The 16,693-nt window shown below is 34.3% G+C and overlaps 1 protein-coding gene across 1 annotated transcript in view; it reads left to right on the top strand.

Annotated features, from left to right (window-relative positions):
- SMARCA5 (SWI/SNF related, matrix associated, actin dependent regulator of chromatin, subfamily a, member 5) overlaps window positions 1–16,693 on the top strand; it is a 44,651-nt gene that overhangs the window by 15,105 nt on the left and 12,853 nt on the right. Inside the window, exons 7-17 of the mRNA XM_030313004.1 lie at window positions 748–903; window positions 998–1,129; window positions 2,835–2,903; window positions 6,452–6,561; window positions 8,383–8,609; window positions 10,294–10,415; window positions 10,497–10,649; window positions 11,837–11,969; window positions 14,543–14,691; window positions 15,087–15,206; window positions 15,995–16,105. Coding sequence (XP_030168864.1) covers window positions 748–903; window positions 998–1,129; window positions 2,835–2,903; window positions 6,452–6,561; window positions 8,383–8,609; window positions 10,294–10,415; window positions 10,497–10,649; window positions 11,837–11,969; window positions 14,543–14,691; window positions 15,087–15,206; window positions 15,995–16,105 — 1,482 coding nt within the window. The remainder of the gene's footprint in view (window positions 1–747; window positions 904–997; window positions 1,130–2,834; window positions 2,904–6,451; window positions 6,562–8,382; window positions 8,610–10,293; window positions 10,416–10,496; window positions 10,650–11,836; window positions 11,970–14,542; window positions 14,692–15,086; window positions 15,207–15,994; window positions 16,106–16,693) is intronic.

Raw genomic sequence — 16,693 nt, 5'->3', positions numbered from 1 at the left:
CTGATGGCTCAGAGCCTGGAGCCTGTTTCCGATTCTGTGTCTCCCTCTCTCTCTGCCCCTCGCCCGTTCATGCTCTGTCTCTCTCTGTCCCAAAAATAAATAAACGTTGAAAAAAAAAAAAAAATTTTAAAGTTCAGATTTTAAAGTGTACTATGTTAAAAGTAAATGTACTTAATTTTGTTTCCTCTTCATTTAGCAATCAGTGATGATTCTAGATTTCTTTTTCTCCTTGTATAGATATTTTGGGTATTTTAAGTTACCAAATTGCTTTTTATGTTTTGGAGCCCAATTTAAACCACTTTTTGCTTTACTTTCTTGTAAAATAAGACTTACAATAGCAAAGCCTTAATAGATTGTAAATATGAAAGGAGTGAAAATGGTTACTGCAAACCATCCTTGAGTCTTCACTTTATGGCACAAACCATACACTCCTTTGCCTAAACCTGTCTCTCCTAAGAATTTTAGCACCTGTTGGAAATGAAAAAAGACATTTAAGAGTTAGTTTATTGAATTTTGCACTGATCAATTCGTCAATTATTTTTTTACTAAATGGCTCTGACACTTAAAAATGATTAGTGAAAATGATTAATGAAGTTAGTTTGAGCCATTTCTGGATGCTTGCATACTATAGGTAACTATCTCTTTTTAATATTTCTACCCTCTTTTATGTATTAGATTACTTGTCATCAATAAATTTAATGTATAGTTTATATCTGCCTGATGTAATTTTTTTCTCTTGCTGCACAGGCTGCTTTTGTCAGAGATGTTTTATTACCAGGAGAATGGGATGTATGTGTAACATCTTATGAAATGCTTATAAAAGAGAAGTCTGTTTTCAAAAAATTTAATTGGAGATACTTAGTTATAGATGAAGCTCACAGGATCAAAAATGAAAAATCCAAGGTAATTTGGTATTTGGAAATGAAAATCATTTGTACCTTCATTTAGAATTTGATCAATATGTAGAATCTTCTAATGATAAATTTGGTTCTTTTAGTTGTCAGAAATAGTGAGGGAATTCAAGACTACAAATCGACTATTATTAACTGGAACACCTCTTCAAAACAACTTGCACGAGCTCTGGTCACTTCTTAATTTTTTGTTGCCAGATGTCTTTAATTCAGCAGACGTAAGTATGTCTTACCGTTTGGTTGGAATGTTAATGTTTTTGTTTAGTGCTATACATTTTTATAATAAGATTGACCTTTCAGCCCTGCTTGAGATAATTGTTAATTTTTCATCTTTTATATGGCCTGGTATAACCTACCAAATTTTTTCTATGCCTCCTGAGAGTTTACTTGTGTCTTTGGGTTTCTTTCTTTTTTTTTTTAACTTCTTTTTTTAAAGTTTATTTATTTTTGAGGGAGGGAGGGAGAGAGAGAGAACACGAGCTGGGGAAGGGCAGAGAGAGAGAGGGAGACACAGAATCTGAAACAGACTCCAGGCTCCCAACTGTCAGCACAGAGCCCTACGTGGGGCACACAAACAGTGACATCATGACTTGAGCCAAAGTCTCATGCTCAACCAACGGAGTCACCCAGACAAATGTCATTTTACAAACCATTGTTTTCCCCCTCTGGAATATCATAGATTCATATACCAAACAGGTAGTCACGGCCTGAATTTCAGCGGCTGTCGGTGGACTGCCTGTGTTCTTAAGTACTGCTCAGGTTATACCCCAGGTGAATTTGTGAGCTTCACATTGCTTGTGTTTTAAGTCCCATAAATGTACTCTTCCCGAGATTGTCTTCAAGTTCGGTAAAACCTGTCTAGCCATCTTTTTTTATGGTCTGACAAACATTGAACCTAAATGTTACCTTTTAATAGATTATTTGCACTCATAAAAATGGTTAGGTACTCAAACTGTTGGCTGTACCTAAGAATATAATGTATATTGAAAGTCTATGCCGTTTGTAATTTCAATGTTTTGCTGAACCAGAGTTCATTTGTTCATTTTTTAGCTTTGTTTCCATGGCTGGAGAGAGCAAGAGATACAGAGAGCGTGCGCGCGAGCGTGTGCGTGCGTGCGTGTGTGTGTGTGTGTGGCTTTGAAGAACTCAATTAAGTTCCAAAAGGGATAATTTTGGATTGTTGTGTTAAGGATCATTTTAAAAGAATAGAGAAATTTGTGTTCTTGGAAGACATTTAACTCAGAAAAATACTTTAGTTCTGCTTTTATGTATTTAGACGCTTTTGTTTGAGATCATTTCTTTTTCTTAGTGCATTGATACTTTGTTTAGCAATAAGTTAAAGTTTTCTTGTAGTTAACACCGTTAATTCTAAGATTATGCTTACTAACAGAGCACAAATATATACCAGATATGCTAAAGAGGTAAGAATATGGAAATGTTACCCTTTTTCAGATCCTACCCAAATACTAATGAAATGTTGGTAATTTAAATTAATTTAGTTAAAATTGACTATTGTTCTGCAAACTTTGTGTTTGAGTAGTCTGAGTAGCCTTAGAGAACCAACTAAAGTGATTATAATTTTTAAGCTTTTCTAAAGAAAGATAGTTTTCAAGAATATTAATTCTCTAATTCTACAGAATTTCTCTTCCAACTATTGTTTTTTTTCATTGTGAAACTTGTCATCTTTGTTTTTGAGAAAATTGTTTAGGAAGTAATCTGATTCTCAAAGTAGTTCTAAAATTAATTGCTAACAGTGACACGTGAAATGTATGGGATTGAACCAAATGATTTTTTGCAATCTACAACTCAAATACTCAACTAATTCTAGAAATCATTGTTATCTCTAGCATAAATAGGGTATTTGTAGTTAATACTGGTAGTTAATATTTCTGATCTTAATATATTTTTGGTTTGTTAATCTAGGACTTTGATTCATGGTTTGATACAAACAATTGCCTTGGGGATCAAAAGCTGGTTGAGAGGCTTCATATGGTAAGTATTTTGGAATAAGGTTAAAGCATATTTCTAATGGGAAACATGAGTAGAGAGGTTTAAATTAGTGGATTATTTTTCTGTTAACAAACAAAACATAGTGACCAGAATCAGATCTATTTGTTTTTATTTATTTATTTATTTATTTTTTTAAGTTTATTTCTTTATTTTTGAGAGAGAAAGAGACACCCAGTGGGGCTGGGGCAGAGAGAGAGGGAGAGAGAAAGAATCTCAAGCAGGCTCCGCACCCACAGCACAGAGCCCGATGTGGGCTCAATCTCACAAATCGTGAGATCATGACCTGAGCTGAAATTAAGAGTTGGTTGCTTAACCAGGTGAGCCGCCCAGGTGTGCTGCAGAATCAGATCTATTTGAATCCTATCACTTAACCATTTGATCTTACAGTAAGGGGGAGCAGGGTGAGGTATGGTGCTTTTAATGTTAGAACCTAGGATGAAATCCTAATTTAATAAATGCAAAAGTAATCTGAATTTAAGACATGTGGTTCTCAAAGACTAAGGGGGTCAGTCTTTTGTTTTTAAATCCATTGACTGTATAAGCAACCGCTAATAGTGCATTGTGAGCAGAGTTGGTAATTTTTTGTTTTGATATGTAGCTTTGTTCCTTCTTCATGAAGGTTCACAAGTGAAAGTTGGTAGGTAATTTCTCAAATAGAACCCAGATTAAGATAGTGTGTCGAGCAGAATAAAGCCAGACCTTGTAAATGTGGCATACAAGGCCTTTCATGACCTAACTCATGGGTTCTCAACTCATATTGACATTTTGGTCTAGATAGTTTTAGGTGGTTTTCCTGTTTAACAGCATTTTTGACACTTCCATCCACTATATGCCAATAGCATGTCCCCATTTGTGACAACCAAACGTGTTGCTGGGCATTGTAGGTGCCCCCTGGCGGGGTGTGGGCAGCTCTCCTCCCCAACCCCCATGATTTAACTTTTCTGACATTCTCTAACTTCTGTTACACTTCTTACATCAGTTTAATTTGTTAGAATTCCTGACCCCACTGTCAGTTTTCTGTAAACATTGTGCTAATGGCAGTTTCTTTGTCTTTGCCTATCCTTCCTGCTACATCTAGTGTCCCCTTTCCTACTCTCCCCCTCTTTCCCTACCTAGTCCAGCACTCAGTGGTAATGTCACCTTTTCCACTGAATACCGAGGACAAGGCCAGCCTAGAAATTTCTTTGTATCCCATCTTTAATAATCATGGCATTCTAACTAGAATAGGACTTTGCATAGAGTTTTGAAATGTTTAATCTACAAATGTTTTTCCTGCTGTGCATTGTAAACACAAAGTCAGGAAATATGTCTTACGTTTGTATCTCCAGCACAGTGCCTCATTCATAGTGGATATTTGAACAGAGGAATAATTAAGTTTATGAATGTTCAAATACTTGTTTCTATATAAATTAATTATGTGTTTTAAAATTCTCGTGTACTGAAATTTAATTATATTAAGTATTTGAAGGTGATAATCTCCTAGATGTCTTTGTTTCAATTTAGGTGGCATTTAAGCATGTAAGCACCCAATTTAGATTTACTTACTAGGAGTGTGGGGTATATATGTAGACTTTGCTTTAATAAATAGGTACATGTACATAAAGCCAACTAAACAATCCACATAACAAAACCATCCACTTTTGGCATCTCTGTTTTGTTCAGAGTATTATGAAGATGCTTACCAAGTTGGGGCCTGGTAGCTACCTTTCTGTACTCTGTCTTGAAGTTCCCACTGTAGTTCCTGTGGTCTCATGATGAAAGAGGATATTCAGAGTCAGCATAGGTATACTTAGAAATGAGATTTTTCTTACTTGATGTATTAGTTACCTGTTATTGCAAAATACTCCTAACATCCTCCCCCCCCCCAAAAAAAAAAAAACCCTTAATAGTATATATTTTAGTAACTCCAGAATTTATGGGTTGGCTGAGTGGTTTCTTTGCTGGTTTTACCTGGATTTGTCCAGCTGCGTTTACCTGGACAATTCTAGAAAAGGGCCAGTGGGGCTGAAGGTCTTCACTAACATGTCTGGCAGTTGGTGCTGGCTGTCATCTAAGACTACACTAGCTTCCTTACATGATGATATTAGAGAAGTGTTGCTGATTCTTTCACCAGTTTTTAATTTGTTACGTATTTTTATAGGCTAGTATAAATAGAACATAGGAAGATAAAAATAAAAAATCTTTAGTTTTGTAGATGTTTTAAATTTCATGAAAATGAACTACATACGATATAACATGGGTAGGTTTACAAACATGCTGAATAAAAGAAATGAGATAAAATGTATACAAATACAGATATACTGTATCTATGTGGGTAAAGTTAAAAATAACAGGCAAAACTAATCTAGGATGTTAAAATAATAAGATTATTGTTTACCCTTGGGGACAAAAAAGAATAGTGACTGGGATGGTTGTAAGAGGGATTTCTGCAGTATTCTATTTTTATCTAGGTGGTAGTTGGTTACATGGGTATGTTTACTTGATTAAAATTTATTCAATTGTATAGTCATGATTTGTGTACTTTATGTGTGGTCTACTTCTGTAAAAAATAGGGTAGTAAATTTTTTTTTACTAAGTTTTTATTTTAATGGTATAGTATAGTGTACCATACAGTGTTATATTAGTTTTGGGTGTACAGTATAGTGATCCAACAATTCAGTACATCACCAGTGCTTATCATAAGTGCACTCCTTAATCCCCATCATCTATTTCACCCATCTGCCCACCCATCAAAAGGGTGGTAAACTTAAAAACTGTAACCATAAAAACATTTAAATGTGAGCATAGCTTTAAGTACTGTTGGACAAACTACCTGCAAGTACAGTAGTCCTGTCCCGTCCCTCCCCCTCCTTCCCCACCACCTCTTGTCTGCAGGTGATATGTTTCAAGATTCCCAGTGGATGCCTGAAACTACAGATAGTACCAAACCCCATACATACGGGTTTTTTTTTTTAATACATACATACCTGTGATAGTTCAATTCATAAATTAGTCAAGGTAAGAGATTAACAGCAGTAATTATAAAATAGGATAATTGTAAATATTCTGTAACATAAGTTGTATAAATATGATCTCTCAAAATACCTTACTGTACTGTTGTGATAAGATGATAAAAATGCCTACATGATGAGATGAAGTGAAATGAAGGACATTAGGCATTGTGCTATAGGGTTAGGCTACTATTGACCTTATGATATGTTAGGAGGAGGATCATCTGCTTCCAGACTGTGGTTAATACACAGATAAGGGAGTACTATGACTAGTTTTAAACCTGAAAGTCAGTGACTATTGAAAGCATCAATACTTAAATGTTTTCAGTATTTTGTGACAATATGGCAAGTATATACTCATTGTATGTGTTGAATGAGTAATGATCTTGTATTACCCTTTAGGAAATTGGTAATAAGAAATTACATATTTAGAAGGGAGAAGTCCTAAAAAATAGATAAATTTCCATGTAATAAACAATCTTGAGATCCTGAAATAATACTTATAAATAAGGTCATCTCCATTTCTTTTTGATCTGAAAGGTTTTGCGTCCATTCCTCCTTCGTCGAATTAAAGCTGACGTTGAAAAGAGTTTGCCTCCAAAGAAGGAAGTAAAAATCTATGTGGGTCTCAGCAAAATGCAAAGGGAATGGTATGTGTTCTTAGACATTTTGAAATCACTATTGATTCTTCACTAACTTTTGTTTGTACCTTGTTTTCCTAATTGTGTCTTCAAGGAATTCCTGTTTGCTCTCTGAACTCAGACTGAAGAGTTTTCTGGTCATATGACTTAGGACTTGCTAATCAAATTTACAATACAAAGACTTGAAACTAGTAGCTGACAGAATCAGAGTGGGAGGTTCATGAATCCAAGGATTAAACTTCGCATTTAACTAAACAGGGGTATATATATAAACCCTTCTACTTGGATTTTTTAAAAAGAAACTGATGGCACAGATGTAGGCATGTAGTTAACTTGGTGGTTCACAAATACTGGATTGTGGATTAGTGCTAATCTCTGATGAAGTTGGAGATTGTAGAGATAGAAAATTCAGGTGCTTTCTTTTAAATTGTAAAGCTACATATGTTTAATTTATAAGACTCCATTCTGAGTTGATGTGTTATTTTAGGCAGGATAAAATGGCCTTTTGTGAATTTATGGTGGTAATACATGGTAGCTATTTTTAAACATCTCTCTAGGGCGTAATAAAAATGTTGAAAACCTTGTAAGTTTTCTCTTTTCTTAGGTTTTATGTGTGTATGAAATCCAAAAGGCTATAAACCACTAACTTAATATTAAAAAAAAATTTTTTTATAGATAGGTCACCATGAATCTACAAAGTGAAATGGCTGTAAAAAAAAAAAAGACATTATTATCTTAGCATATATTAATATAAGTATAGTGTTCAAAGGAGGGAAATAAACAGTGCCCTTTTGTTTACTGGTTACGGTATATTTCAAGTGTATTTAATTCTGTACTTGATAAGTATTTGCAAAGGGCTGGAGTTGTTGATAAAAGGACAGAAAAGATAGAATGTAAGAAATGGGCACATTATCTGGGAAAGAGGTAACTACTGTAGAAGGTAGTCCATCCTAAATGTCCTCAAAACTTTTGGAAGGCTTTTATAAGGTTCAAAGCTATTAGGCTTTGTCTTCTGTGGCTCTAAAATAACTACAACATTGAGTCCATGTTAAGGGAAGAGAAGTCTTTTTTTTAGTTAAAAACTTTGGTGAACTTTGTATCAGTCAGAAATGTGATGGAAAGGTCTACCATGAATATTTTCTGCCTCGTAATTGGAATCGTTAAGCATAGATGGCTTTAGGTTATTGAAATTATTTTGTTCAGAGGATTCAAGGTCTTGAAACTTTGGTATTTAGACAGATTACTCTTACCTGCAGGATGTTTAAGTTCTTGATATGCATTCAAGGCTTTTTACAATACATATATGGCTATAGCTTTACTGCCCTCATATCTCCTTCTCCCCCCATGTACTTCTGTTTATATTTAAATCACATTGTATTCATTTTTTTCTCATCATCATGCCTTACCCTGACATGATTCTTTCCCCCTCCCCAGATCCTCACATTCTTACCCAAATTCTAAACTAGCTACATTGAATAGTGGTACTCTTCCATTAGGAAAAGACTACGAATTAAAATTACATTTAAAGCTTAAGTGTTAGTTTTGATTAGTTAATGTTGTGTCATACTGCTTTTAATTCATCCCAAGGAGACATACTGTTTTGGACCTCAAGGCCCAAAGCCTAAGTGAACATTGGAAGAGTGGGGGCAATAAAGAAAAACAAGAAAAAAGAAAGATGTTATAATAGATGGTAAACTCCTAACCGCATCTTAGAAGTTGATTGGTTCTTTACAGATATTTTTGGGTTGAGGTAGGGGAGGGAATTAAGTATCTAACAGGGACTGGTCAGGGAAAACTTGAGCCCTTTTAAAATGTTTTTCTTCTCAATAGGTATACTCGGATATTAATGAAGGATATAGATATACTAAACTCTGCAGGGAAGATGGACAAAATGAGGTTATTGAACATTCTGATGCAGTTGAGGAAATGCTGTAATCATCCATATCTCTTTGATGGAGCTGAACCTGGTCCACCTTATACGACAGATATGCATCTAGTTACCAACAGTGGCAAAATGGTGGTGTTAGACAAGCTGCTCCCTAAATTAAAAGAACAAGGTATCTATGTTCTTAGTATCAAATTGAGAAGTGATGAAAACTGTTTTAAAATTTCTAATGTAAAATGAGGGACCACTACAATTTGAAATTACTAATCTGGTACTTGTAAAGTTGAAGTGTGGGACATTTACAAATTTCTATCCATTATCTGAGCTTCACTTCTACCCCCTAATTTTAGGCTTATAAATCTTCTTAGTGATCAGTAGTTAGGGCAGTTATAGTCCTGGACTTTGGGAGAGAGTTCTCATTTTATGGATGCTTTCCTGCATATATCAGCTTTTTGTTATAAAATGCCACGAATACGCTTTCCACCTTACACAGGTCCCAGATACTTTGGTAGGCAGTGTTGTGTTCATGGTATTGTTCAATTATTTATATGGGTATTTACATAATTATTAATAAATTATTTAAATTTAAACAAGTTAAACAATAAATTATAAATTATTAAATATGTGCATGGACCCAAAGCAGTTTTGTTTATAACATGTTGACTTTTTATATGAAAATGAGTATGTCTGTAGTATATGTGTAGAGATGTGTTTAAAATACATGACTATAGAACAAATTTAGTATGATGCCAGCTGCAACAATTACAGACTTAGGGCAAAACTTGTTTATACGTATCTGCTTTTCTCCTAGATTATTTTGAAGGAAGCCCTAGACATCAAAGCATTTTGTACACAAATTATTCTGTAATGTGAAATAATAGAAATTTCAAATTTTTCAATTTGTGTTTCTCGGTGTGTTTTGATAAGAATGATTTTTGTACCAGTCTCCTTTAGGATATTGACTATCAAAAATCTAATAAGAGTTGTCAGTGAATTGGTTTGCTTTTTTCTTACTGCTTTTATACCTTTTTGTGGAAATGTATTTTCTAAAAATGCTTTCTTTGAAAGCTAAGTAGTAATTAAAGGATTGAATTGGTGGAGAGAAATAGCAAGAACTTGGTAGGAATACTCAGATATTAATGCAAGCTGTATTAAACCCTGTAAGAAAAATGGGGGCCTACTGAACATCCTTAGTATTTCAGGTGTAAGAAGGTGAGACAACAGCAGATTATTGGCGTCAGCTTCCAAAACAAGATAATTTTATAATCATTTTTTATAATGATCCCTTGATCTTCATACATTCCACTGAAGGCATTGTGCAGCTGGCTGGAAAAATGGAAGGCAGTTGGATAACTTGAATCATGGCATAAGTGAAGGATGACCAATGTAGATGTGAGGCCACATTTATATTCTAGTCTTTTGATCTGGATTTGGGTCTTTAGAACCACAAGGAGATGGTTTTGAATGTGTTAGGGGATGTTTGGGGCCATCATGTGGGAGAATTACAGTGGTGGTGATGGAAAGTTATTTTTAAATGTATGTGGAATAAAAAAAAAAGAATGGTTCTCTCAGCCTTGGGATGGCAAGACCTCCCATGCCAGAACAGATAACCCTTTTCTGTTTACTTTAGTGTGTTGTACAGATTTTCCCCTTTTTCATTTGTGCCACAATGGGAAAAATGTGGAAATGACTGACTTGGGTAAATAAATAATGTGTAGTTTTCTTATGACCAACTAGGTAACTTGGAATTAAGGGGGGGTAATTGGTTAGTCTTAGTTTTGGTTAGCCTTAAATTTTTAAATAATTTTTTTTTACTTTTGAAGCTTCTAAAACTAGGATATTCTGTTTGCTAACAGGTTCACGAGTACTAATCTTCAGTCAGATGACAAGGGTATTGGATATTTTGGAAGATTATTGCATGTGGAGAAATTATGAGTACTGTAGATTGGATGGGCAGACACCCCATGATGAGAGACAAGTAAGTAAAACCCAAGGAGGGAAGATGAAAAATAATCAGATAAAACAATTTCCTGACATTTGTTTTATTTTGTATCTATAGGAGTCCATCAATGCGTACAATGAACCAAACAGCACAAAGTTTGTTTTCATGTTAAGTACACGTGCTGGTGGTCTTGGCATTAATCTTGCTACTGCTGATGTAGTAATTTTGTATGATTCAGATTGGAATCCCCAAGTAGATCTCCAGGCTATGGTAAGAGATGTTCTATGCTTAACATTTTCATTGGCGCAAGATAATAGTCTACAACTGTCAGTGATTTAAACCCAGTAGCATTTTATTTTTCTCTGACTTAATAATTCAGTGAGGGTATTTTATAGATCTTTCATCTAAAGCAGGATATTTCCGTCTTTATAGCTTTGCCATATCTTAGGACCTTGGAGTCCAGCTATGTCCTGTGTATACTGATGACAGAAGGGGTATGACAGAGAGCTGAGGATTGCCTAGGAAATTTTTTCTGAGTCAGACCTGAAAGTGTTCCCACATTCATTGGCCAGCACTCAATCACATAGCATAACTGGGTTGCAAGAGAATTGATAAATGATAGTATAGTTGTGCCTTGCGGGGAAAGGGAAACAGGTTTGGTGAGCTACAAACCTCCCTGTTTGGGAGTGTGGGAGTACTTTGGCTAGATCAGGAAGATCATTTTTAGGTTGAGAAAATTTGTGATTTGTAGATAAATATGAAAACTTACGAATTCTTAAGTTTGGTACCATTAATGACCCATAATGTTGTTGACCATAACTCATGTTGGTTGCTTTTATCCTATACTATTTATAGGGGTAGATGGGGAATGTTGATCAATTAGAAATAAGGGATGTTTTATAAAAATGTGTTTGTTGAACTTAACAGGAGTTAAACAGAAATGGAATTTAAATTAATTTGACTACTTATATGTAGTTAATTGGGTTATATTGTTGTGGAGTTTTTATTCATGTTACTTCTTTTCCTAATTAAGCAGTGAAAATTTATATATGATTTAGGTGGAAAGGCAATTTGAATGTAAACATAAAAATAGATTTAGGAAAGATTTTTATTATCCAACCTAAAAATTACAATTTTTTCTGTTTTAGCTAGAGACGTGAATTTTATGTCAGTATAACTTAGTAAAAGTAACCAGGTAGTTTCTCACAGATTTAGCATCTGATGTATTGCATACCTCTTAAAAGTTTCCCTTGTGAGATAACCAATTAATCTTATTGAAATGGAGAATCTTTGAGAATCTAAAAAATATTAATCTAATAGAAATCTATTTTTAGAGTAGTTTTGTTACCTTAAAAACTGTTTCATTCTTAAGAATATTTTATTTGCCAGTGTACATAATCAAATGTTATTTATGTGAATTTTTAACTGTATTCAAAGTAACATAGTAATTTACCTAGGACCGGGCACATAGAATTGGACAAACCAAGACAGTCCGAGTGTTCCGCTTTATAACTGATAATACTGTGGAAGAAAGAATAGTGGAACGTGCTGAGATGAAACTCAGACTGGATTCAATAGTCATTCAACAAGGTGAGCCTTAGAACTTTGAAAAATTTACCAAGTTGGATTGACACATTTGCTTCCTAGATTTTTTAGGAGGTGCTTGTTATTGAGCACCTATGGAATCAAGCTAGCAGCCTGGACGGTTATATTCCGGAGAAAAGTGAGCTTTAGTTTTATTAAGATTGGTTTGGGCTCAGGAAGGTTGAAGTTTGCATGTTGACTTTGTCAGCAGTTTTTTTATACCATCTGAGCCTATTTTCTCATCTGTTAGATGGGGATAATGGCAATACTGTTTAGGACTATTAAGGATTAAAGGGGATAATGCATATAAAAAACCCAGCATTTAGTGTGGTACACATTAAATAGAGCTGTGGTGAGTATGATTTACATGTACTAATAAGCACTCTATTAATTACTCTGGGGTAAAATGAAGAAATACAAACGAAACTCAAAGAATCTGATGTTATTCTTTTTTCTAGTCTGCCAACTATTTACTGAACAGCCACCAGATGCCAGGCATTGTTCTTATTGCTGACAATACAGTGGTGAATGAAAGCAACAAGTGTGTTTACTTCCATAGAGTTTATAATTTAGTGAGAGGGTGGGTGATGTAATGTTACAATGTAATGTTTATTACATTAATGTAAATAGGACTAGAGGGTAAGAGTGGGATTTTATTTTGGGTTGATTGAAGAGAGTGAAGTTCTTGTGCCAGATTAGCTTTTAAGGAAGACATTTACATTTTCATGGAGCTATATCACAGTAAGGTTGGTGATGGGATGTGTAACACGGAAAAATAGGGGGGAAAACCTCATTAACCTTGGAATCACATTGGTTTCTTTCCTTCTCAAATTTGCATTATGAGCATGTACTTTTTATCTGTCTATAAAGCCCAGAGATACACTGGTTAATACTGCTCACTGATGATTCCATGTTACCTGTCTTCGTTTTGTCAACCAGCTTTTAATTTTCATGTGAGTAAGGGACTGTTACATTTCTTTGATATCCAATTAATGCCAGCCATAGTGTTAGTCATGTCTCTGCATATGTGGCAATAAATGATGGCTTATTAATTGTTTTTATTAATAATTACTATCATGTGCTTACTTTGTGCCAAGCAAGGTGCTAAATTGCATCCATTACTTCCTGTAGTCTTCATGCCAGCTTGAGGTTGGCATAAGTAGAGGCAAGTCACTAGTTTACCATTCGTATACCTAGGAGGTGACTCGTCGAGGACCAAGAACTATATTAACTATTAGAGTGAAGTGTTTAATTATGAAAGTCTCTGGGGCCTGCCCAACAGTGAGTTTTCTCATGGGTAATGTAATGGCTAGTTCTTTTTTTCCCCCTCACATTCTTCATCCATGTTTTTAGAAAAACACCTGCCTTGTGTTGTTTTTAATTCTCATCTTTGAAACACTTTTTAAAAAATATTAAAAATTAGTTGACAGCTCAGAAAACCTGTTTGAGTTTTTTACTTAGTTGGGTTTATTGAGAAGGGCGTCAAATTTTGGAGCACATTTTGTGCTAATAGCTTTACAGGAATTAGTCAAACAGTAAGCCTCAGGTGTATACTTTTGTATTACTGTCTCGTGGAGTAAGGAACATAATTAAAAATATAAGAAACCATAGAATACTTTATGTCTGAATAGCTCCCCCCTGTCCAATAGGGAAGTAGTTTTAATAAGGCTGAGAACATTTTGATAGTGAGATAGCTTTCAGTCCAAAGAAACAAGTTCTGTAGGTCTGTCCTAACTTTGTAACTCATAGATGTTTGTGCATTCTGTTAGGGATCCAAAGCCATGATATATAAGCATTTAAGATCTGAGAGAACAACTTGGATCTTTATTCACTTATTACAAGTTGATTGGAATAGAAAACTTGACGCTTGTATGTTGTATGTGAATGGCCCTTCTGGGTGAAAGTAATTTTTTGTATTTTGGCTTGTTTTGTTTTGATGCCTGCATTTTTTAATACAGTTACAGTATTGGCCAGATTCCTACCAACTGAAGATCTTAATTTTCTTATGTTGAATTTGTTCTACAATCAAAAAATACTTTTAGGAGTTTCAGTTCTTAAAATTAGGAAATTTTCAGAAATTGATGTATGTTTCAGACCTTAGATAAAGTTTGGCAATGTAAAAGTTTTTTAGTACTTCACTTTTTGTTTTGTTTTTTTTTACTTTTCTAGGTAGAAAAAGCTGATTGGGGAGTTAATATTAATGCTTTTCTGCTTATCAGAAATTTCTTGTGTTTATAATCTCATCTGTTGATACTTAAAAACCTTGCTAATTTGATTTTCAAAAATCCCAAATTGCTTTTATTCAGCCCATATAAGAATGTATTTTATTGAGATGGTATACAGTAGGCTTCATTATGTAATAGATAAACTTTAGAATATTTCAAAGCTTACAACTACGAATTTGGCATTGTTTATGTGAAAATGAAAATTATCAGAAATGAATAAACAGAAATGATTGATGCTTGAGGCAGAATACATGGTATTACATCTAACATTTAAAATACCAAGTTTCCAGTAAAATATAGTTTGTTTAACATTATATAACATGTGTTTTGTTTGTTTTTGTTTTTTATTTCCAGGAAGGCTTGTGGATCAGAATCTGAACAAAATTGGGAAAGATGAAATGCTTCAAATGATTAGACATGGGGCAACACATGTATTTGCTTCAAAGGAAAGTGAGATTACGGATGAGGATATTGATGGTATTTTGGAAAGAGGTGCAAAGAAGGTGAGGTACAGATTAAATGACAATGTTTTTATTTTTTTAAGTTATTTATTTTGAGAGAGAGATGCACAAGCAGGGGAGGGGCAGAGAGAGGGAGAGAGAATTCCAAGTAGGCTCCACGCTGTCAGCACAAAGCTGGACACGGGGCTTGAACTCACAAACTGAGATCACGACCTGAGCCGAAATCAAGAGTCAGACCCTTAACCAGTTGAGCCACTCAGGCACCCCTAAATGTGATAATGTTTTTAATATATAAACTGTTTTAAATCAGAACTGTTTGAGGAAGTACTTGTTAATGTGAACCATAAAAAGAAGCTTTTGTGTACTGTAAAGCCTAATTTTGACTACAATTCTTCTGGATTTTTTTTTTTTTGTCTCGAATCTGTTTTTTTCCCTAGACTGCAGAGATGAATGAAAAGCTCTCCAAGATGGGTGAAAGCTCCCTTAGAAACTTCACAATGGATACAGAGTCGAGTGTTTATAACTTTGAAGGAGAGGATTATAGAGAAAAACAAAAGGTAATTTTGAAAGACATTTTGGTTACTTGAACACTTTTACTTGAAACTTGCAGTTTTAAGTGTTAGGTGTAATGCCTTGTAAATTTATCTCAAAGCAGTCATTTCTGTATATTCACATCTAAATTATTTTCAGTTAGTAATCTCTGAGATGTTTTAAAAATTTAATGAGGCTTACTGTATATACTATTATAGTTGAAATATGGGGTGATTATAGTTTGGAATCTTTGAAAATTAAAATAATTGGCAAAGAAATTTGTCACAACCTTACTAGATTTTTTTTTTTTTTTTAACAAAATTGGCTGGTAATTAAAGGGAAAAACTTCCTAATTCCTTAAACAATACTTGTTTTTATTGTAGAGAAATTTAAAAATACCTACAGGTTGGAAGAAAAAAAGAATTTTACTCACTGTTTTTTCTGTTAACATTTAGGCCTGTATATCCTCTGAATGTTTTCTGGGCTAAGTACACACCTACATTTTTCTCCTAGTTTGGGTTATAGCACATTCTGTAATATTTTTCCCCCTACCCGATAGAATGTTCTTCATTTGATCAAGAGGTACTTACTATGTATATATGTTATTTACTGGACACTGTCCCATGTATTGATTACATAGTTTTGAGCAAAGTAGCATAGTTCCTATCCTCCTAGAGCTTATAGTCCAGCATTTTACGAATGTCTTTCCATTACAAACAAGAGTTGTAATGTACACAGTAAGAGTTGCATTCGTATAAGATTTGTGACTGTATATAATAAAAATAGGTAATATGAATTATTTCCCATATACTAGATAGCATTCACAGAGTGGATTGAACCACCAAAACGAGAAAGAAAAGCCAACTATGCTGTTGATGCCTATTTTAGGGAAGCTCTTCGTGTCAGTGAACCTAAAGCACCCAAGGTGAGTTGACAGAGCAATAAAACATTTAAAAATACCGGAAATGTAATTTTTTTCTTATATTCTTGCAGTAAAATCAGATTGAAAATTAGGTATTTTTGTCACTTCTTACAGTGTATTTCCTTCAGTTTTTGTTTTTTTTGTTTTTTTTTAATATTTTTTAATGTTTATTTATTTATTTTTTTTATATATATATGAAATTTATTGACAAATTGGTTTTCATACAACACCCAGTGCTCATCCCAAAAGGTGCCCTCCTCAATACCCATCACCCACCCTCCCCTCCCTCCCACCCCCCATCAACCCTCAGTTTGTTCTCAGTTTTTAACAGTCTCTTATGCTTTGGCTCTCTCCCACTCTAACCTCTTTTTTTTTTTTTTTTTTCCCTTCCCCTCCCCCATGGGTTCCTGTTAAGTTTCTCAGGATCCACATAAGAGTGAAACCATATGGTATCTGTCTTTCTCTGTATGGCTTATTTCACTTAGCATTACACTCTCCAGTTCCATCCACGTTGCTACAAAAGGCCATATTTCATTTTTTCTCATTGCCACATAGTATTCCATTGTGTATATATACCACAATTTCTTTATC

This window comes from Lynx canadensis, chromosome B1 (genome assembly GCF_007474595.2).
Source record: "Lynx canadensis isolate LIC74 chromosome B1, mLynCan4.pri.v2, whole genome shotgun sequence".
Taxonomy (NCBI): Eukaryota; Metazoa; Chordata; class Mammalia; order Carnivora; family Felidae; genus Lynx; species Lynx canadensis.
This window is presented reverse-complemented; position numbering and strand designations above follow the sequence as displayed.